Raw genomic sequence first — 22,199 nt, forward strand, 5'->3', positions numbered from 1 at the left:
ATAATGAATGTCTGAATTATAAATATTAACTCATCCTCAAAAAGGACTGTGGGTTCTGAAGAGGCAGAAGTAACAGAAAATTTAGAATACATGACTTCTGAACTTCATTGCTATTTCTACCAAACTAATCCAGACCTTTCTGCTTAAGATTGCGTTTTCAAAAGACTGAAAGTTCTAGCTGTGTACTGAATTTTTCCTTTCCATTTAGCAAGATATAATGATGAATTCTAAAGAATTACATTATGTTGCTAATGTTATTTTCCAATGAATTGATAGTAAAAGAAGTGATCTAATTTTTTTTGGGGGGTCACATCTGGGTGTGCTCGGTCAGGAGTTACTTCGGGCTCTACACTCAGAAATCGCTCCTGGCAGGCTCGGGGGACCATATGGGATGTAAGGGGCTTCGAACCACTGTCCTGCATGCAAGGCAAATGCCCTACATCCATGCTATCTCTTTGGCCCCAGCAATCTAATTTTTTAAATTATAGTTAACTTATAAAGAGTCTCTGGGTGCCGAACCAAAGTTTATTTGTATCTTAGTGCCTTTAAGATAGAATTTTATTTTTTATGAAGCGATACATGTTGATTTGGTAAAAATATATATCCATATATTAAGTTGAATGCTTATTTTCACTCATCTTACAGATATGGGAAAGATTAAAATTAATTTAGGAATTACTACTTCAAGTTCACCAGCCCTGAAATGATAGCTGATGATTTGAAATGCACCTCTTGAGGTAGGACTAGAGATAGTCTCCCAAAGAGAATTCATACAGTTCTTGTCCTGTAGTTATTTTATAGCGCTATCTTTAATAAGAAAGAAAAGCAATTAAGAAATAAAAAGACAAGCATGCTTAGTCAGAAAGATAATATTTTAAAGTTGCTTGGTACCATCATAGAAATTTTATTTTTTTCTTGAAAACAAAAACAAAAACCACCCAACACTATTAACAGCAGTTTTAACATCTATTGATGACTGAACACAAGATGAATTAACAATAATTTTTTTGTACTTAAGATATGCTATTCTCGGGAATAAAGACTGACACAATCTTATATGATTGTGTTTTTTAATTTTTCTTTCTTTTTTTTTTTTTTTGGTTTTTGGGCCACACCCGGTGACGCTCAGGGGTTACTCCTGGCTATATGCGCTCAGAAGTCGCTCCTGGCTTGGGGGACCATATGGGACGCCGGGGGATCGAACCGCGGTCCGTCTCCTAGGCTAGCGCAGGTAAGGCAGGCACCTTACCTCCAGCGCCACCGCCCGGCCCCTTAATTTTTCTTAATTAGATTACCTTATATAACTTTAATATTTAAAGAATGTTTCTACTGCTGACATGATTGAAGTACAGAGTTTACTCTCTGCTAGGTAAGATTATCTTGTACAGAAACAGAACCTAGAAATATAACTAAATTTAACTTTTTGTAAAAGCCCAAGATGTAGTGTTGGCCCATAGTTGATAAGTAGCTAAAAGGAAATTTACAGCAAAGGAGTACATCACAAAAACTTGAAGTTTCTCCTAACTTCCTCTAACTTATATGTCTGTTTTTCCAAATGACTAGACTTCCCCCTCTAATCCCCTAGATCTCTAGCATATAAAGATCAATGAAAAACTGCTTTAGAGAAAAAGAATTTAGGAGTTGATAAGGAACCAGATTTTCAAGTTACATAAAGGCATTCAATTTATCAATCACATTTGTCCAGTATTTTGTTTTACTTGTATTGCTAGGATGAAAGAGCTCTCAGATTTTGAGAGAAACTGCCTGTTAGTAAACTGGGCATAATCTTCCTTACTCTTATGGTATTCAGCCCTTTCAGGATTTCCACAGTAGCAGATGGTTTTAGGTGACGCAGCTGAACAGCTGGTGCCTCTCAGCATCTGTTTATATATTGCAAACTAAATCAGGAAAAAAAAAACAGCCTCTCCTAAGAGACTTTCTTATGCAATGTGGGTCCATTGTCTTCAAGTGAATATTGGGAGTGCTAGCTTTTTTTATATATAGAAATTCCTTGTGGAATTCCTTTTGAGATGAGTGATTTTTTAGGGCATGTTGTTTTTAATATGAAGTTGGAAATTTTCCCCTGTGTTGTTTCTATCATTTAAGCAGTAAGTGCATGGGTACAGGAAAGTCCAAGAGGAAAAAAATTTTGGTCTTTTTTTAAAACTGCATAGAGTTCCATTTAGATTATTTATAAATATTTCAAATAGCTTATTGAAATTTTTAATAAGCATTTCAGCAGAGTAGATGGCGCAGATAAAGAGAAAACTGATAACAAGGTCCTTATGGACAGTGACATCAGTGACTTTAATTGATCCCAGGATCTTCTTTAGCTTGGTGACTCTCAGAGTTGATAAGGAAATGTATGGAACTTAGTAAGTTCCAATTAGTATTTATGATTCCTGGCTCTTAATTGCCTGTGTAACTTTAGGCAACTGTTAAGTCTCTATATTCCTTATTTCTGTCATCAGTAAGAGGGGTGTGACCACAGAACTTCCTAGAGGACTAGTGCCTAGACTTTAATGGAATCTTTATTTTTCACACAGGCTGGATTGCTATCTTATTTCTTCCCCCTCTAGAGATGTTCCTTAAATGCTGACCAGTACTTCTTATTGATGGAGAACAGGAGGATTTTCAAACTGTGCAATGTTACTATAGTGGAAATAGAAGCAGCAATTTTCAAGCTCTTGGTGGTGGAAGTATTTCTTTTTGTGTCTTTCTTAGGACTTTGAAAGGACACAGATGGCAGGACAGATAGTTCATGGCATAGGTTAAGGAATTGGCTGAGGCTAGTTTCATTGTTTTTTTTCCTGGCACTCTGGTCCTCAAGGACAGGTTGGAGAGATCCCTGAGCACAGAACTGTGAGTAAGCTTTGAGAACTGCCAGGTGTGACCCAATGCCATATCCTCCATGCAAACAATCCCCAAAGACCAAACCCTAGCAGAATCAAAGGATGTGTGCCTTGCCTTCTCAATTTCCCAGAAAAATTTTACGTCGTGTCTTTAAAAGTACAAATTTATAGCTGTGTGCTTTTGCTACAGAAGGTAGAATGAGTCTTCAGCTTACAAGTCCTAATGGTTCCCAAGCCCTCCAAAATGTTCCATAAATGCAGAGACATGATTAAGTCCTGAGCACCACCAGGTGTGGTCTCTAAACATAACACAAACAAAATAACTTACTATCACTAAGTTTGTGACTATTTTGCAAATTGCTGTCTTGCCCTCCAAAGTTTTATGGAGTTTCTGTGACCTTTTCTGACAAACAGGGAATCTATTAATAGCTATCTGCTGTCCTGGATTTTTATTATGTCATCATGAATTATTACTAAAATGTGTAATGCTTTATAATTTACAAATTGCTTTCAGCCTCTTAACAATTGTATATCTCCTTAAAGGTAATCATTTTACTCACCCTCTCCCCACGAATCAAAATAAAAATAGAAGCCTCTGGCATGTATGATTCTCTTCTAACTCTTAGTAATCCTGTATCTTTCTCCATTATAGCTTGTAACTTCATCTCATGTCAGTTAGTCGCATGGCCTCTTATTTTTTTTTTTTTTTTGTTGTTGTTGTTCCAACTATAGGGAATGACTCAAAACAAAAATGAAACTCTAGCATTCCACCTAAGATTTCGGTAATTCATTTAAAATGAGAAGCATTTAAAAGGTTCTGTTGTTGAGATCATTAAATCTTTCTTTGGAGTAGTTACAAAGAGAACTTACTAGTTTTATTTTGCCAGGGAAGGGTCATAGGAACCCTTGGCCAAGACAAGCTGCTGCTGTTGGCAGCCACTGCCTTCCTTCTGAGCCGGGCACCTTAATCCTCCGTTTCACTCATGGGAATTGTAGTCCCTTGTAACACCTAGGAGGATGTCAGAATATATGGTAGCTGCATGACTGATAAGTCAGTAATTTAAAATAACTTTGCCGATGTACACTATTTGGAGTACTAATTGCATGATCATCCCAATTTTTTAATTAATGGTGAAAAGAAAGTTGCTGTCTAACCTACCTGTGTTCTTCATTTATCAACTTGGAATGGAAGTTGGCAAGTGGCTCATGCAGTCTTATTTATTGCACTTTATATAGTCACAATTTTTCTTTTGGATAAATATAGGCAGTGATAATTCATAGGAGTATAGCTAAAAACAAAACAAAAGCCTTGGAGAGAGGACCCAGAACAATGAAATAATTGTTTGAAAGTGAGCCACCAGGGCTGGAGAGATAGCATGGAGGTAAGGCATTTGCCTTTCATGCAGAAGGACGGTGGTTCGAATCCCAGCATCCCATATGGTTCCCAGTGCCTGCCAGGGACGATTTCTGAGCATAGAGCCAGAAGTAACCTGAGTGCTGCTGGGTGTGACCAAAAGCAAAAAAAAAAAAAAAAAAAAAAAAAGGTGGGGGGGACCCACATAGAATCTCAGAGTGTGAATTAATTATTGTATATATTTTTCACTCTTATGTATTCCCTTGCTTGATATTTTCCTTTCACCTTTTCTCTCACTCCCTCCTGATACATATTATTCCCAGTTCTCTGGGTTTTTGAATAAAATATGTATGCTATTTGATGTCTTCATCACCATCATTTCCTATCTGACAGGCAACTGTCCTTAGCAACGGCAGCAAAAGGAAGCTTTGGGTTCAGTAATTACAAGAAAATAATATTTTTATTGAAAGGAGTTAACTCCTCCATTAACCTTTGCCTTTACTGCATGTTAAAGGAATGGTTCAAATAGTAAATTGTTACTATCTCATTTTACATTGGCATTCATGTGATGAACCTTCTTATCCAGTAGGGGTAGCTTGAAAATTTCCCATTGTTTTGTAAATTGCTTCATTAGCATAACATGCATCCACTTAAATTTGCAGTTCTAAAATAATATTTCACTGATAGTTGTTTTTTTTTAAACCCATTAAACTTTTCACACCTAGGAATTTGGAAAGATCAATGTGAATTTCATCCAAATTCAACACCACATTTTCTCCTAAAACAGCACATGTTGAAAATGAAACTTTAAGATTCTTAAAGTTTGGGCCCGGAGAGATAGCACAGCGGTGTTTGCCTTGCAAGCAGCCAATCCAGGACCAAAGGTGGTTGGTTCCAATCCCGGTGTCCCATATGGTCCCCCGTGCCTGCCAGGAGCTATTTCTGAGCAGACAGCCAGGAGTAACCCCTGAGCACCACCGGGTGTGGCCCAAAAACAAAACAAAAAACAAAACAAAACAAAACAAAACAAAATTCTTAAAGTTTGAGAATCTGGAAAATACAATTTAGTTAAAAGTATAACTCAGTGGAAAAGTTAGCTTGTGTGAGAACCTGAATTTAATCCCCTGTACCATAGATCAGTGGAATAGGCTTGAATACTCAGAGAATGTTCCCCAGACATACAATCACCTAATTTTTGATAAAGGAGCAAGAAATCCTAAATGGAACAAAGAAAGCCTCTTCAACAAGTGGTGTTGGCACAACTGGATAGCCACTTGCAAAAAATTGAACTTAGACCCCCAGTTAACATCATGTACGAAGGTTAAATCCAAGTGGATGAAAGACCTCAATATCAGACCCGAAACCATAAGATATATACACGTCGGTAAAATACTCCAGGACATTGAGACTAAAGGCATCTTCAAAGAGGAAACTGCACTCTGAAAGCAAGTGAAAGCAGAGATTAACAGATGGGAATATATTAAACTGAGAAGCTTCTGCACCTCAAAAGAAATAGTGCCCAGGATACCAGAGCACCTCACTGAGTGGGAGAAACTATTCACCCAATACCCATCAGATAAGGGGCTATTCTCCAAAATATATAAGGCACTGACAGAACTTTACAAGAAAAAAAAAATCTAATCCCATCAAAAAATGGGAAGAAGAAATGGACAGACACTTTGACAAAGAAGAAATACAAATGGCCAAAAGACACATGAAAAATGCTCCACATCACTAACCATCAGAGAGATGCAAATCAAAACAATTATGAGGTTCCACCTCACACCCCAGAGATTGGCACACATCACAAATAATGAGAACAAGCAGTGTTGGCAGGGATGTGGAGAGAAAGGAACTCTTAATGCCGTCTAGTTCAACCTTTATGAAAAGCAATATGGAGATGCCTCCGAAAACTGAAAATCGAGCTCCCTTATGACCCAGCTATACCACTCCTAGGCATATACCCTAGGAACACAAAAATACAATACAAAAATCCCTTCCTTACACCTATATTCATTGCAGCACTATTTACCATAGCAAGACTCTGGAAACAGCCAAGATACCCTTCAACAGATGAATGGCTAAAGAAACTGTGGTACATATACACAATGGAATATATTGCAGCTGTCAGAAGAGATGAAGTCATGAAATTTTCCTATACATGGATGTACATGGAATCTATTATGATGAGTGAAATGTCAGAGAGAGAGAGAGAGAGAGAGAGAGAGAGAGAGAGAGAGAGAGAGAGAGAGAGAATGTTCTCACTCATCTATGGGTTTTAAGAAAAATGAAAGACATTCTTGCAATAATAACTTTCAGACAAAAGAGAAAAGAGCTGGAAGTTACAGCTCACCTCAGGAAGCTCACCACAAACAGGGATGAGTTTAGTTAGAGAAATAACTTCGTTTTGAACTATCCTAATAATGAGAATGTACGAGGGAAATAGAAAGCCTGTCTAGAGTACAGGCGGGGGTTGGGTGGGGAGGAGGGAGATTTGGGACACTGGTGATGGGAATGTTGCACTGGTGATGAGTGGTGTTCTTTACATGACTGAAACCCAAACACAATCATGTATGTAATAAAGTTGTTTAAATAAAAAAATTTTAAAAAATAACAATACAGAAAACCTGCCTTAAACAAATTGTAAAACCCTTACCAAAACAAAATTAAGTAAATTCATCATGAATAAAAGTGTATAGATAAACATAACCCCCAAAAGTCTGAAATTGAAAATTTTAGATGATGATATATGGTTTGTATATGAGATTCTAACCACACCTGTGCAGATTATCAAGTCCATTATCTCCCAATCTTTTAAAAATATTTTTACGGTTTGAAGTTAAAAGTTTACTGGGTTTAAGATACCATATAAGTTAGATATCTGAATGGATGTGAGAAAATGTTATAGATATTAACAGTAAATGTCGCTGGACACCAAAGATGAATCTCATTTTTCAGTATTGGGTTCAGATTAGGTAGTTCTCAGGGCTCACTATTGGCTCTGCTCAGAGGTCATCTGCTCCTGGGAGAGATCAGGAGACCATATGAGATTCCAGGAATCAAACCTAGATCAAGAATATTCAAAGCTAGCACTGCTCATGATGGATCATCGCTTCTGCCTCCATAGAAAACTTACTAGACCTTATTCTTCTTTGAACTTATTCTGGTCACCTGGTTCTTTTCTTGCAAATGGTTATCCCTAGTAATGGTGAATTTACTCAGTGCATGCTCAGTGACCTATCATCCAGGCAGTAAATACTCTCAACTAGTCAGCTTCAGGAGCTTGCAGCGAGATTTCTCAGATTTGGTCATCTTATTACCAACTAGCTTCTGTTCTGCTGATCTAGATTTTGGATTTGCTATTTTGTAAAGGTACATGGGAAAGCATTGTGTGCAAGATGGTGCCTCTTGGATACTGTGGATACTTAGATAGTATGCTGGAGTTAACAGTAGGTTCAGAAATAAAGATAATAGATTTCATTCTATGCATCTTTCTACTTGTTGATCTTGGTTCACTTAACGTTCATTAGGAAATGGATACATTATTTTAAAATAGAGCATCTACAGCTACCAATGAGAAAGAAAGGAAGTGATTTTTTTTTTCCTGAGAGCTTCCTAGCTTTTACTTATAACTTGCCTCTGGTTTTTTAACTGTTATTTCTGAGTCTAAATTAGAACCATTTAGTACCAGATTTTAACCATTATAGTAGTTGAAGTGTATCCAAAAGAGGTCATTTGATTGACTTGAATTAAGTACACTGGAGCTAGCATTTATTTATTTATTTATTTATTTATTTAATTTTGGTTTTTGGGTCACATGCAGCAGAGCTCAGGAATAGCTCCTGACTGTGCTCTGAAGTCAATCCTGGCAGGCATGGAGGATGCTGGTATGCTGGAATTCGAACCACTGTCTGTCCTGAATCAGCTGCAGGCAAGGCAGCTTGCCCTATTGCTGTGCTATCTCCAGCCCCTGGAGCTAACTTTTAAAATATAGATAACAGTTTATTAATTTGAAATATTCATTTTAAATGTTACGTACAGCGAAGAAGAATAAATTGTTTTTGAACTTGAACAGCATGAACACACACCCATGAAAACTGCCTCCAGCTTATAAATATTTCCAATACATAACTGTGCCAGGGCTTCAGAGGTCTCTGCAAGTCACCACTCTCCCCACTTCCTGTGCTTCTAAGGTCAGTGTGGGTTACACTATATTCCTTTGAACTGTTCTTGAACATTCAGTAAATGGAACCACAATATTTTATGTCTGATTTCTTTAAGCTTCTTTGAGTAATTTATGAAATTCTCACATTTAGTTATAACATGGTTATTCTCATCTCTAGAATTACATTCTGAATGTATGCCATAATTTTTCTTATTCTACTGGCAAAGGATTGAGCCCATTTTCCCTTTTAGCTGTTATTAATACTATTGTAAATTAAAAGTTTTCAAGAATCATCTTCCTCACACAAACTGCTATTATATATGTATATGAGTGTAATTGTGTCTTATGCACGATTTGCCCAAGAAATCTTGAATCTTTTTTTTTATGTTTTGTTTTTGTTTGTTTTTTGGGCCACACCCGATGATACTCAGAGGTTACTTTTGGCTTAGTACTCCTGGAGCTGCTCTGGGACCATATGGGATGCTAAGGATCAAACTCATGAGGCTGTGTGCAAGGCAAGTGCCCTACCCTCTGCTATCGTTCTGGCCCCTTAATTTTTTTTTAATGACTAAATCATTTTTGCAGTGGTTATTATACCAGTCTTCACTTTCGCTGACTGTGTGTGATCATATGCTGGTGATCACGTTCATCTTAGCAAAGTCTCCTGAACTTCTCACTCTCCAAAACCTGATACTTTTTTTTTTTAAATCTAAATTTTATTGGAAAGTCAGCTTGGTAACACTTTTCTTTTTCTAAATTCTCTTAGTCTTTCTTTTCTTTCTTTCTTTTTTTTTTTTTTTTTTTTTTTGGTTTTTGGGCCACACCCGTTTGATGCTCAGGGGTTACTCCTGGCTAAGCGCTCAGAAATTGCCCCTGGCTTGGGGTGACCATATGGGACGCCGAGGGATCGAACCGCGGTCGCGATCTTCCCTTGGCTAGTGCTTGCAAGGCAGACACCTTACCTCTAGCGCCACCTCGCCGGCCCCAAGTCTTTCTTTTTTGCTCATTAAAAGCGTTTTCTCTTTTATACTGGAAAATATATCTACACTGAATAGATTTAAGTAGAGCTAGCAGTGCTTTGGAGGCCTCAAGTAAGTATGAATCCTCATTGAACTCAGCCTCCTCTTTTTTTCTGCATGGGTGGAAGAATGGCAGTATAATTCTTCCAGGCATATCCCAAAGTTCCTGGAAGAGAGAAGTGGTTAAGTGACTTTGCCTTAGACTAATGAGCAAAGGAGTTAACTGATCCAATATAGACTGTTAACATTTCATTGTTTCTAAACACTAGTGGATGCTATAGGAAATAAAGGTGGGTCAAGTAATGGATATTAATAAGGAGAGGGGTGGATGTATTTTTAACAAAAATACTTTAGTTCTCATTTTACTTTTAGATAACTCCAATTGCATATCAATCTGCGTATGATATAATCACACTTATAACATTTGCAATCATTTATATTTGGCTTATAACCTGATTCAATTAGAATCACTGAACTGTTAAGTCAGAGAACCTTGGACAAAGGAATGGTCATCTATTTTAGAAGGAATGTTGTGTTATCATTGCTAAAGGCATCTTCTAAGGACTTATACTTACATAATCTGGATACAATCTTTTGGTTAATCAGATGACATGTAATGGAAAAGCTAAGTCAAAATACATTTGGTGATTTGGAACAACTACAAAATATTAACGGTGATTCGCATCCTCTTCACATGCCTAGAATCAAACCCAATTTATCGGATGACTTCCTCTAATGTTGAAAAACATTGAAGATTTGTGTGCCATTGTTTAGCAATATTTGGAAGTTAGTTATGTAATAAATTCTTGTTTGATTAGTGAAAATAAGCTGATATAAAGCAGAAGTAATAGCATGTGGTAAATTGTTCACGCAATATGAAAAGCATCTAGGATAAACATTTAACTTTTTTAATATTTTCTTTTTTTGTTTGTTTTGTTTTTGGGTCACACCCAGCAGCACTCAGGGGTTACTCCTGGCTCTACGCTCAGAAATCGCTCCTGGCAGGCTTGGGGGACCATATGGGATGCCGGGATTTGAATCACTGTCCTGCATGCAAGGCAAACACCCTGCCTCCATGCTATCTCTCTGGCCCCAACTTTTTTTTAATATTTTCAAAGTTATATGAAATTATGATGATATGACATTAAATAATTATTTCATTCCAAACACTTCTGTTAGAAATTTTTTTTCCAAAGCGGCTTACAATTTGTAATAACAATAATATTTCAAATTTATAGGAATAAAAACAACATCCAGGATCTCTAATGATTGAAAGAAAGAGAACACTAACGTTTAATGCCAGATATTGTGCTGATTACTTAGCACTTTATACATACTTTTGTTTTAAAGCTCAACCTGATGTAGCTGATGCTTTATAGGAGTTACTATTATTTCTCTTATGGTTGGTGAAACAAATGTATAGAGAGATTAGTACAAACTTTTTTTTAACCTTGAAAAATAGGAAACCATCTTCAATGTATGTTTGCAAGCTAGGGTTAATATAATATTGGAAAACTTGAATATATTGAAAAATGTAATATAAATATTTTAACATTATTTTCTTTTTTTTTTCTTTTTCTTTCTTTTTTTTTTTTTTTTGGTTTTTGGGTCACACCCGGCAGTGCTTAGGAGTTACTCCTGGCTGTGCTCAGAAATAGCTCCTGGCAGGCACGGGACACCGGGATTCGAACCAACCACCTTTGGTCCTGGATCGGCTGCTTGCAAGGCAAACGCCGCTGTGCTATCTCTCCGGGCCTTTAACATTATTTTCAACAGTTAAAAAATAGAGGAAGAAGGATCAGAATGGATTGTAATGCATTATAGGCCAAGATATTCAAAATTAGGGGGCTGGAATGATGGTACAACAGGTAGGGTATTTACCTTGCATGTGACCAACTAGAGTTCCATCCCCTGTATCCCATGTGGTCTCCCAAAGTTGACAGGAGTACCCATGAGTACCCCTGGTTGTGATCCCAAGACAAAAGAAAAATTAGAAATATCTGAAGACAATAGTACCCAACTATTCTTAATACAGTCTGACTGTTTATTTACCCATCATCTCAACTTGACTGAATTCTTGGAAGGCAAGGTCTATCTATAGCCATCAAAAACCTTTTAGCATGTTTTTAGTTGTTGGTTAATTTGGAATTTAGACTCTTACCCTCATTTCAAATAGACAGTTTCAGATATTTAGTTTTTATTTTGAGTATTTTGACATAACTTTAAATTTGGGAAGACAAAAATTAAACTTCTGTAAAATTTGTATAATTCAGTGTCTTAGATATTCCTGTAGACTGCACTTTATATTTTGTATTCAAATGAATTCTTTCAGGGGAATAGATCCACTGTCCATATATTTCTCGTTATTCTAAAGGTTCCCTGCTTTAAGAAAATCTGAATTGAAATAACAAGATTAGGCTATGTTCAAATTGAACAAATTTTACAAAGGAATTTTTTCAGGTACTTTTGTCATGACAAAAATTCAGCATAATATGACCCTAGGATTTATAGAACATAGCTCTTTTGTACATCAAAGTATTTGTGTAATGTCAAAATTGCATCTTAGCTAACAGTGACAGCAAAATTAGGAGGCCTATTTAGGTTTATTATATATTCAGTAGATTGTGACACACCTCTGGTAGAGTTGTAAAATAAAATAATGATGGTCTTCTGATATTTCCCCTGCTTCTAATTCATGTGCTGAAGTAAGTCCTAACTTCCAGTACCCGAAATGTGACTTTATTAGGAAAAAGGGCACTTGCAGATGTAATTAAGTTAAGATGAAATCTTAGAAAGGGCCCTGATCCAATACCATTGGTGTCTGTAATGAAGTATTTAATCTTCATATATCAGAAGTATATTCTGGAAATAAAAAGCTTCTACCATTTATGTTAATTTTGTAATGAAGTCTGAGAAGCTGAGTTTTTTTAAGGTTCTGTGGGTGAGTAATCCCTTATATAATATTTATTGAGGATCTGTTTTGATCTAGAGATACAGGACAAAACCAAAATTATTTTTATAGTTGAGAGTCTCTTGTAAATTTAGAGCTAAGATACGGAGAGTTGGAGGAAAATACTTTAAACTTAAAATCACAAATGTTGTGACAGAAAATTTATTCATGTACTCTAATGGGGGCATTTATTTAGTACCTTTTATGAGATTGTTATATTTGGGTGGAGGTTGTATCTGGATATAAGAGAAGAATCAGGATAAGTTTCTGGTATGTGATGATTTCTGATTTTTGGCATTATAAGATATTGTGTTTATCATATATCAATCAAAGAAAGAGTGCTAGGGATTATAGAGTATCAGGATTTTATTTCTCTGCAAGTTCCACTACTACAACTCTGTTATCATTCTTGTCTTTGGAAGTTTCTTGAATTTAGAGCCACACCCAATATTACTCATTTGGCACAATTTTTATTTGTTTATATTGACCATGTATTATTGAAAAAAGTTTGATACAATCAAATGTTTAGCGATTGCTCTTAGCTCCCCGAGTTTCTCCTGGGTTCACCTCCTAAGTTGAATGATGCACGGGACATTTGCCATTATCTTTCAATCACATAGTAAAAATTCATGCAAGATAAATTGCTTGGCTTAAATAAATTGCTTGGTCTTTTCCTGAGTTACAACAGAATTCTCTTGGCTTGTACTTATTGCATTAAATGGCAAAACTTTCACAGTATGTCTTTAGTTAATGGTTCATTATATTATAACATTAGCACATTTCCTTTTTGTCTCCACCAGACATTTCCCATACTTTTAAAACATAATATCAATTAGGGAAAATTACCTAGAGCACCAAAGGATAATAGGTTTATAAGCTCGACACTATTTAAAACCCATATGTTTAGCCACCAGAAAGTTTTAATATGTTGATGATTATTTATGAAAAGGAGCTCATGTCCTAAACTGAGAGAAATTGCACTTTTGAATTACTGCCAAAAAAGAAAATACTTGATTTTGCTCATAATCTTTAGGTTTGTTTTTGGCTAAAAAACAGTTGAATCTTTTAAAGTCATGTTGCTCGGTCTATATAGAATATATATATTCTATATAGACCGAGCAACATATATATAATATATATATAATATATAATATATTATATATATATATATAGAGAGAGAGACTATATATAGTCTATAGTCAGAGGCCAAATGTGCTCTCTCTCGATCTGGAGAAAGAATAATCAGTTGATTGATACCTTACCTAAAAATTCAAGAATAAGGTAAGTTAGTGTAAGTTGCCTGGTGTTAATAATTTAAATATATAGCTAAGCTACATGGAAGTTTTACAATCATGAATTGTTTGGTTTCAGAGTGCTAATGGGTATGAGTCCATCGAGTTCTTTAGGGACAACTGGTTAGGATATAAGCTTTGTATTCCAGGAATTATGTTCATTTCCCAGGACCTCACCAGCCCTGCCCCATTTGTTTGTGGTTGATGAAATCATAGCATCTGGACTTTTTAGGGAGAAACTTCTTAAAAAGCCAACTATTACATCAACTGAGGAAAAAAATTTATCGTGGAACAGGAGGACAATAAGAACCATTCTTTAGATTTTATGCTATTCCCTTTAAGTGGGCTGAGAAGCCACCTTACAGCACATTTTCCTTTTCAGAAAACCAGAGATGAATGATAAGACTTCCTTAGATCAGATTGAGAGCATTAGCAAGTATTAGTCATTATCTTTCTAAATTGCCTTGTTTGGCAGATGAGAGAACACTGAGGTCTTCTACTGTCACTGGGTTGGCCAAAGCCACACAGCTGGTAGTTGGCAGTCCTGAGCTTGGAAGAGAGACCTCCTGACTGCCAGACCCAATGTCCTTCCTACTAAACTGGGGCTTCTCAGTTGAACTTTACAAAGCTAGTGAGTTTTCTTCCCAGAAAGTTTCTAAACTAATAAGGACGATTTTATAGCTATGAATCAGGACTCTGTAAGCTTTTTTATCATTGATATTTTCTTCAGTAAACCTAGTAAGGTAATCCCAGAGAAGGCTAAAAGCATGATGTTCTAATTTTGGGATAAGAGAACAACAGCAGTAAAATGCCTATACCATGTACTTAGCACTTACCATGTGTCAACTTCATGTTAGGGTAATATGGCATTATTCCTCAAATAATCTAGTGGATGCCATTATCTTTTCTGGCTTGCCAGTGTAAAGAAATTACTTGCAAGATCACAAAGCAAGTCAGTGTCTAAAGAACATGGGTATTGAGTTACTCCAGAAATCATTCTTCTTAACCTTTGTGTACATTATTCATGTCTAATAGTTCATTGAATAGGTACTCTTCACCATCTGGGTGGTGATGATAACAGTAATAACTTTCTAATTTAGTCTTTGCAAACCCTCTATAAGTCAGGCCCAGTGCCAAGCATATTGCAAGTATTAAATCTAATCCCCAGAACTCTTTAAGATAGGTAAAATTATTTTTATTTTATATGTGAGGAACCAGAGCCAAAAAAAAGTCTTAGTGACATTTAAGTCATACCTCAAATTGTAACAGAGTATATTTTTCAATAAATTCTCTGTGACAGCTAAGCCCAGGATCTTTCTTTGAGCATATTCAGGCCCTGCCTTTTATTGACACATTCTCTTAGAACCCTAGCAGCCAAGTCATTGATTGGAAAGCAAGAATATAGGATTGGAGCCTGATGAGAGCAACTACTGATAACAGCACTGTGAGAGGGGGAAGCTTGTTCCGGGGCGCTGCTCGGCAGGTGACTGTGCTGTGCCCTAACACTGTTCTTATTTTTTTTTTAATTTTTTATTTTTAATTATGAGATGCAAAGAAAGAGGACAAGGTAAAGTTACAGTGGAAGGACAATCACCCATAACATAATTCTCAGAAGTCCCCTTGCTGATATCTTAACTTTAAAATTTCAGCCAAAGAACATTAAGATAAATAAGACAGAATCCATGTACAATTACTTTGTCCCGCAAGTCCCAAGATTGTAACACATTATAATATTTCTTAACAGCACACAAGGCAATCTAAAGCCATAAAACTTACGTAACTCCTTAAACATTACAGGCATAGTACTTTTTTTACATTTCCATGTACGTGCATATTAGCTTAAGTTAACCTCAAATTTTAAGTGGGTTCTTTTTAAGGATTAGAGTCAAAGGAGCACAGTAAAAATGGTGTTAGAGTGGCAATTGTTGTTTGCATAGGCCCAACAAAATATGAGGGACATGGAAAGGAATAACCTTGGCCTAAATACAAAGATACCTGACCCTGAAGTTTCCTGGTACAAGACCAACTCTAGGCTTCAGGCAAGCTAGATCGTCCATTCCAAGACATTGTCTGTAGTGCCAACACACTTTTATTTTTCACACAGTCTGTTGTTGGTATCATGTTTCTGTATTAAAGATCCTGTAATCTGCATATCCTACATTGAAATCAGGATGTGGAGCGTCCTCTTGTTTCACCTCACAATCAAAGGGCAATGCAGGGAACCCTGTCCTGTAAGCAGGTCGTTGATGTTGTTAAGTCTTCTCAGTGTTAAGGGAAGTCTCTTTTGAGCAGGTCGATGTCTGAGCAGTGTAGGCTCTTCCGAGGTAGAGGATTGCTTCCAGGTGAGGTTATAGACAAGCCTGGACGTTTCATGGATGGCTTCCCTGGTTCAGTGGTGAATGGAAAAATGCCCTTTCTTCAGAGGTCTGTGCCAGGTCGTTATGTCAATGTTCAGGGTGTAAGGTCCCTTTGCACTACAAGATTTGTGTGTTCCAATCTCTATTAGATAGGATCTTATTTGTATGTATAGTATTTTCCCATTTTAATGTGCCTATGCAAAAAAGGAGCAATGCCATGTGGAGTTAATGGAGCATATGGGGGCCATAAGAACAAGTCCAATGATTCCCATGATATGGTTCAATCATAAGCATTAAACTGGGGGACTCTTTTTACCAAAATTCCTTGTTAAACAGCTCATAAAGAGAAGATAAAAAGTGGTTAGAATCATCACTGTATTAGACAACATTTAGTAAGAATTATAGCTGTCAGAGAAAAAACACAAAATATTCTAAAGAAATACGTGTCCATTTTATATCTCTTGAAACAGTTTGGGGTTGTTACACACAATGCATGGCTTTGGTCTGTGATTAGGATTGTACAGTACTGAAGTTAAAAAGAGTAATGTAGGTTAGTGACGTTTGGGGAGGTTAGAGAGTTAAGGAGTAAAAAAGGAGCTTTGTAGGGGTGTGGGAAAGGGCAGAATACAAAATGAACATTCTGGATACGCAAAACATAACATAAGGATAAGGAATACTCTTAATACATAAAGTGCAGTTCTGTAGTTTTTGGATGCATAGGGAGGAATTTCTCACCCCCCCCAGGGCCCTATTAACCAGGCGTGGCCCTGAAGACCCGCCTAGTGTGGGGGATCTCAGGCCCCTGGACTAAGTGGTCAGCCCAGGGGGCCTATGGCTAGCTGTCCTGCCCAGAGCCCCCAACATACCTGTCAAAGGCACCCAGAAATCCTGGCATGCGGAGTGTTCTGTGCCTAGCCCTGCCTCTGTAGTTTTTGGATGCATAGGGAGGAATTTCTCACCCCCCTCCCCCCAGGGCCCAGATTAACCAGGTGTGGCCCTGAAGACCTGCCTAGTGAAATATTCTTTTTTGTTTGTTTTTTTTTTGGGGGGGGGGGTCACACCCGGCGGTGCTCAGGGGTTACTCCTGGCTGTCTGCTCAGAAATAGCTCCTGGCAGGCACGGGGGACCATATGGGACACCGGGATTTGAACCAACCACCTTTGGTCCTTGCAAGACAAACGCCGCTGCCTAACACTGTTCTTAAGGTGACTTTACTTTTTTTTTGTGATTCATTAATTATGGATTTTTAAACATTCTAATGATATTCAGATGACTTGTTTCCTTTATCCCCCAATTTGGGGGCATCTCCATGTTGCTGTAAATTCATGAATACCAAACATAAATAAAAAGGGTTCATTGTGGGGAAATGTTTCAGAGGTCACCATTGGCATTCTATCACTCCTGGAACATATTTGAGCACTCATATAGAAGGATTGAGAGAGAACAGGGAAGTGCAGGAAGAAAAGGTGGCTTCTCTTGTCTTCACCGCCATATCAATTCTTTATCAGCTCTTCAAGACAGAGAAGGAAGAGGGAGTCACAGATGTTCCTTTCCTCTTTTTGCATGCTCAAGGAAGAAAAAGATCCAGAGTATGTCTGAAACCAGAAGACCTCAACAGCTTCTTCCCTCCTCACAGCTGCTGGTCCTGTTGAATATTCAGACATTCTGCAGCTGCTCCCAATCTGTGAGTGCACCCAGATGTCTGCCACTGGTATCTGAGGTACCTTCAGGAAGAAGGTCATCCGTGAATAGCCAGTTTATATGGAGACACTCTTTGATCACAAAAAGCATGTTGGAAACCCAGTAGAGGCCAGAACTGCCTCCTAGGGGCCAGGGCTCCCCTGAGGATTATTGACTGCTGAGTTATTGTGGGAGAGAAATTATTTATTCTGGAAAAAAGAATCTTCTGGGCTGAACTTTTTTTTTTTTTAACTTCAGCCCGTCTTCCCTCTGCCTTCACCTGCTAAATTGGACTCTGGCCTTAGGAAGACCTTGGTAGAAGGGTGTGTGCAGAGCAGACCATGTATGCATTGAATTCTCTTGCATATTTCAGGAAAAAGATGGAGAATATTATATCCTAAAACTGGAAAAAAATCTGTTTTCAAAATGTGTGTATCTTCCAAAGATTTTTTTTGACCCATTATATAACCAACAGAGGAAAAAATGTGGAGACATGGTGAGAGGTTAACTTTTGAAAAACATTTGTGGTTTAGTTTACTGAATTTATTGAATTACTGAATTTGCTGAATTACATCCATCTATAGTTTAAGCTAGATATTTAGTTCATAGTGGCTCTAGATGAAGCTTTTAAACACTGCAAAGCTCACACTGACAGAATAAGATGCAGGTTGTCCCCACTTGATTTCCACCAGAATGCTTTGAAATGCAGCTTTAATAGGCTGGGGAGGTTTATGGACTCTCTTAGATTCCACATTGTTTCTTAATTGCAATCATCTTCTCTTCTTCTTTGCTTTTGTACAGCATGTCCTTGATTTTTCAGGAGTTGGATGATGAGGATTATTTTTTATACTCTTGTCACCCTAATTTTTTCCGCTAGTTTCTTGTGATTACACATATGGCTTTTTTGTTGCTCATTTTTAGAACCATGCACAGTTACTGAAAAACAAAATGTGTGCCTGCCACTTAGAACACATTTAGGCCTTGCTGGTTAAAGGGGGGAAAGTCTTCTTAAAAGCAAAGGATACGGACTTCCCAAGTATCACATCCTACAACTAAGTGATCAGTGTTCCAATGGAAGAAAAGTGGGATTTATACGGATAATGCCTGTTCTCCATTCCCCATGTAGCTTATCTGATAATTCAGGTAGAAGGAGTTCTCTGAACCGTATATGCTTTAATTCTTCTTCTTCTTCTTCTTCTTCTTCTTCTTCTTCTTCTTCTTCTTCTTCTTCTTCTTCTTCTTCTTCTTCTTCTTCTTCTTCTTCTCTTCTTCTTCTCTTTTCTTCTTCTTCTTCTTCTTCTTCTTCTTCTTCTTCTTCTTCTTCTTCTTCTTCTTCTTTTTCTTCTTCTTTTCTTCTTCTTCTTCTTCTTCTCTTCTTCTTTTCTTCTTCTTCTTCTTCTTTTCTTTTCTTCTTCTTTTCTTCTTCTTCTTCTTCTTCTTCTCTCTTTTCTTCTTCTTCTTCTTCTTCTTCTTCTCTTCTTCTTCTTCTTCTCTTCTTCTTCTTCTTCTCTTCTTCTCGTCTTTTCTTCTTCTTGTTCTTCTCTTCTTTTCTTCTTCTCTTCTTTTCTTCTTTTCTTTTCTTCTCTTCTCCTCCTCCTCTTCTCCTCCTCCTTCTTTTCTTCTTCATCATCATCTTCTCTTCTTTTCTTCTTCTTGTTCTTCTCTTCTTTTCTTCTTCTCTTCTTTTCTTCTTCTTTTCCTCCTCCTCTTCTTCTCCTCCTCCTTCTTTTCTTCTTCATCATCATCTTCTCTTCTTTTCTTCTTCTTGTTCTTCTCTTCTTTTCTTCTTCTTCTCTTCTTTTCTTATCTTCTTCTCTTCTCCTCCTCCTCTTCTTCTCCTTATTCTTCTCCTCCTTCTTCTCTTCTCCTTCTCTTCTTTTCTTCTTCTTCTTCTCTTCTTTTCTTCTTCTTCTTCTCTTCTTTTCTTCTTCTTTTCTTCTCTTCTTCTTCTCTCCTCTCCTCTCCTCCTCCTCCTCCTCCTCCTCCTCCTCCTCCTTCTTCTCCTTCTCCTTCTTCTTCTTCTTCTTCTTCTTCTTCTTTTTCTTCTTCTTCTTCTTCTTCTTCTTCTTCTTCTTCTTCTTCTTCTTCTTCTTCTTCTTCTTCTTCTTCTTCTTCTTCTTCTTCTTCTTCTTCTTCTTCTTCTTCTTCTTTGGTTTTGGGCCATACCTGACAGTATTCAGAAGTTACTCCTGGCTCTGCTCAGAAATTATTCCTTGCAGGCTCAGGGAACCATATGGGATGCTGGAGATTGAACCCAGGTTGTCTGCATGCAAGAAAAATGCCCTACCTGCTGTGCTATTGCTCTGGTACCTTTGACAGATCTTCTAAATAATACCAGTCAAAACAGCAAGTAAGTCTTGTTTCCAAAGGCTAGAGAATTCTGCGATAGTATAGAATGGGGCAGCTCGGTGAGTCCTTCTCAGGTTGAGGCCTATATGGTTTTACTCTTTGTGTATATACTACTTTCTTTCCTAGCTGAGACCTGACTGGGCACTCTCCCCTCTTCCTAGTTCCATTCCTAGACTGAATCTGTTAAGCAGTGACTATCAGAAATGAACAACAGGAATCCACCTCTAACCAAAGGTGTGCATTCCAGCAGGGCTCACATTAAGGACCCTGTGGCAGTGTCTTGGCTTAAAAGGAGCAAAAACCAAACAATGAAGTTTATTGAAAGTTCTGCTTTCTTTGCTCAAAATAAACTCTCCATCTTTCCTGACTGTTCACTGTGATTGAACCTCAGGAAAGTCTCCAGTGTTTGAATTAGTGGACAAACACCCCTTTGTGGGGGAGCTGTAAGAGATTGTTCCCTCAGTGCTGAACAGCTTTCTAGTCAGACCTCCTTTTATGATTCTGGGGCTTGACTGTTTGAAGAGCAAGTGGAAAATTGGTGGCAACGCGATTTACAGGATCTTGAGAGTTTCTTGTAACAGGACTTGGATGGCTCTGCATTGCACCCAGCTGCCCAGTGATGACGATGCAGTGTGGGGCCACACTTGCAAATATATTCATGTTTCCAGTGTTTAAATATATCTAAAACTTAGTTAAATCTGGAGTTTAAGATCTTGTTTGATTTCTATGAGCTAGCTATAAAATGACTTCTATAAGAAAATTGCTAAAATGGGATCCTGGGTGGGATAACAAGTATTATTTTTCTCCAAGTGGTCCTATAAGAGGAGCATTCTGCTTAATCTATGTCTTAAGCTGGTTTTGAAACCGGTGTTAGGCTCTGTCCTCCTCATGGAGACAAAGGCACTACTGTGATGGTTACCTGGATCAGCTGGACTAGCATCTGCTTCCTGCTAACAGAGAGGCACATCTACTATCTGTGCCAGCAGTGCAAGGTGGAGACTCTCCTGTCTGAAGTGACCAGCTAAGGCCTCCTTCACCTCTTGCTCCACGTGCTGCTCACTCAGCCTGCTTGTGGGCAACCCAGGTGTCCAGCACCTGCACACGTAGGATTATCTCCTGACTCCTCGACACACGAAGCCATGGAGGTGACAACTGCGTCCAAGACTAGAGCAAAGTGACTGTGGAAGTCGGTGTTTCCCAGCAGGATGTTCCCTGCAGAACTCTTCCTACTCTGAGTCATGCCAAAAAGGACTAAGTTGATGATCATCATGTTGGAGATGGGAGTAAGTAGAGACACAGAACCAGCAGGTAGACTTCTGCATTCTCCGAGCTTCTTTAGCCCCAGCAGGATCCTGTGCTCTGCTTTCCCCTCTATCATTAAAGCCTCGAGGAGGGAGTATCCCACTGGCGCAGAGGCACCACCAGTTCTACAACACCCAGATATTGGGAAAATGTTAGTTATTTGCCGTGGGAAATGAGAAGTCACACATACAAGGAAGAAAGGAGGAAGCACAAACAGTAGTGGTAAAACGAGAAAAGCAAAACACCAATATAGAAAAAAGAAACCTCGGGCCTGGAGAGATTAGCACAGCGGCGTTTGCCTTGCAAGCAGCCAATCCAGGACCAAAGGTGGTTGGTTTGAATCCCGGTGTCCCATATGGTCCCCCGTGCCTGCCAGGAGCTATTTCTGAGCAGACAGCCAGGAGTAACCCCTGAGCACCGCCGAGTGTGAAAAAAAAAAAAAAAAAAAAAAAAGAAACCTCGTCCAGAGAATATAATTCCTCAGCATTGTAGCTGGTTGGTTGAGGAACCAGAACTGAGGTTACTACTGAATTCAGGAATACAGCTAACTGCAGGATTTGAAAAATATTCTATTTGGAGAGGGTGGCAATTTGATTCAAGTGACAGATGACATACCTGGCATGATAAGATGCCGGATTCAGTCCTCAGCAATACGTTGCTCCCCCATTATTATTATTATTCTCTTAGAGGAGAAGTAGAAACAGAACTGTGAAAGAAACAGGCCTACTTGCATTTTTGTACTGACCTCACCTCTCCCCACTCTTGATTCTTTGAACACACAAAAGACATTTGAAAAAAAAATCTTTTCTTACTTCTTGGATGCATCTATGAAATGTAAAGACTGTTTAAGAAGACATATAATTTTGTTTTCTGGTGAAA

General features: G+C 37.9%; 1 protein-coding gene across 1 annotated transcript; it reads right to left on the reverse strand.

Moving 5' to 3' along the window:
* Positions 1–7,467: 7,467 nt before the first annotated feature.
* GIMD1 (GIMAP family P-loop NTPase domain containing 1) lies at positions 7,468–21,396 on the reverse strand. The gene is given in 5 exon segments (XM_049786544.1): positions 7,468–7,565; positions 9,355–9,556; positions 17,652–17,713; positions 20,938–21,186; positions 21,189–21,396. Coding segments are annotated over 5 exon segments (819 nt in total).
* Positions 21,397–22,199: the final 803 nt, after the last annotated feature.

Source organism: Suncus etruscus, chromosome 14, assembly GCF_024139225.1.
Source record: "Suncus etruscus isolate mSunEtr1 chromosome 14, mSunEtr1.pri.cur, whole genome shotgun sequence".
Taxonomy (NCBI): Eukaryota; Metazoa; Chordata; class Mammalia; order Eulipotyphla; family Soricidae; genus Suncus; species Suncus etruscus.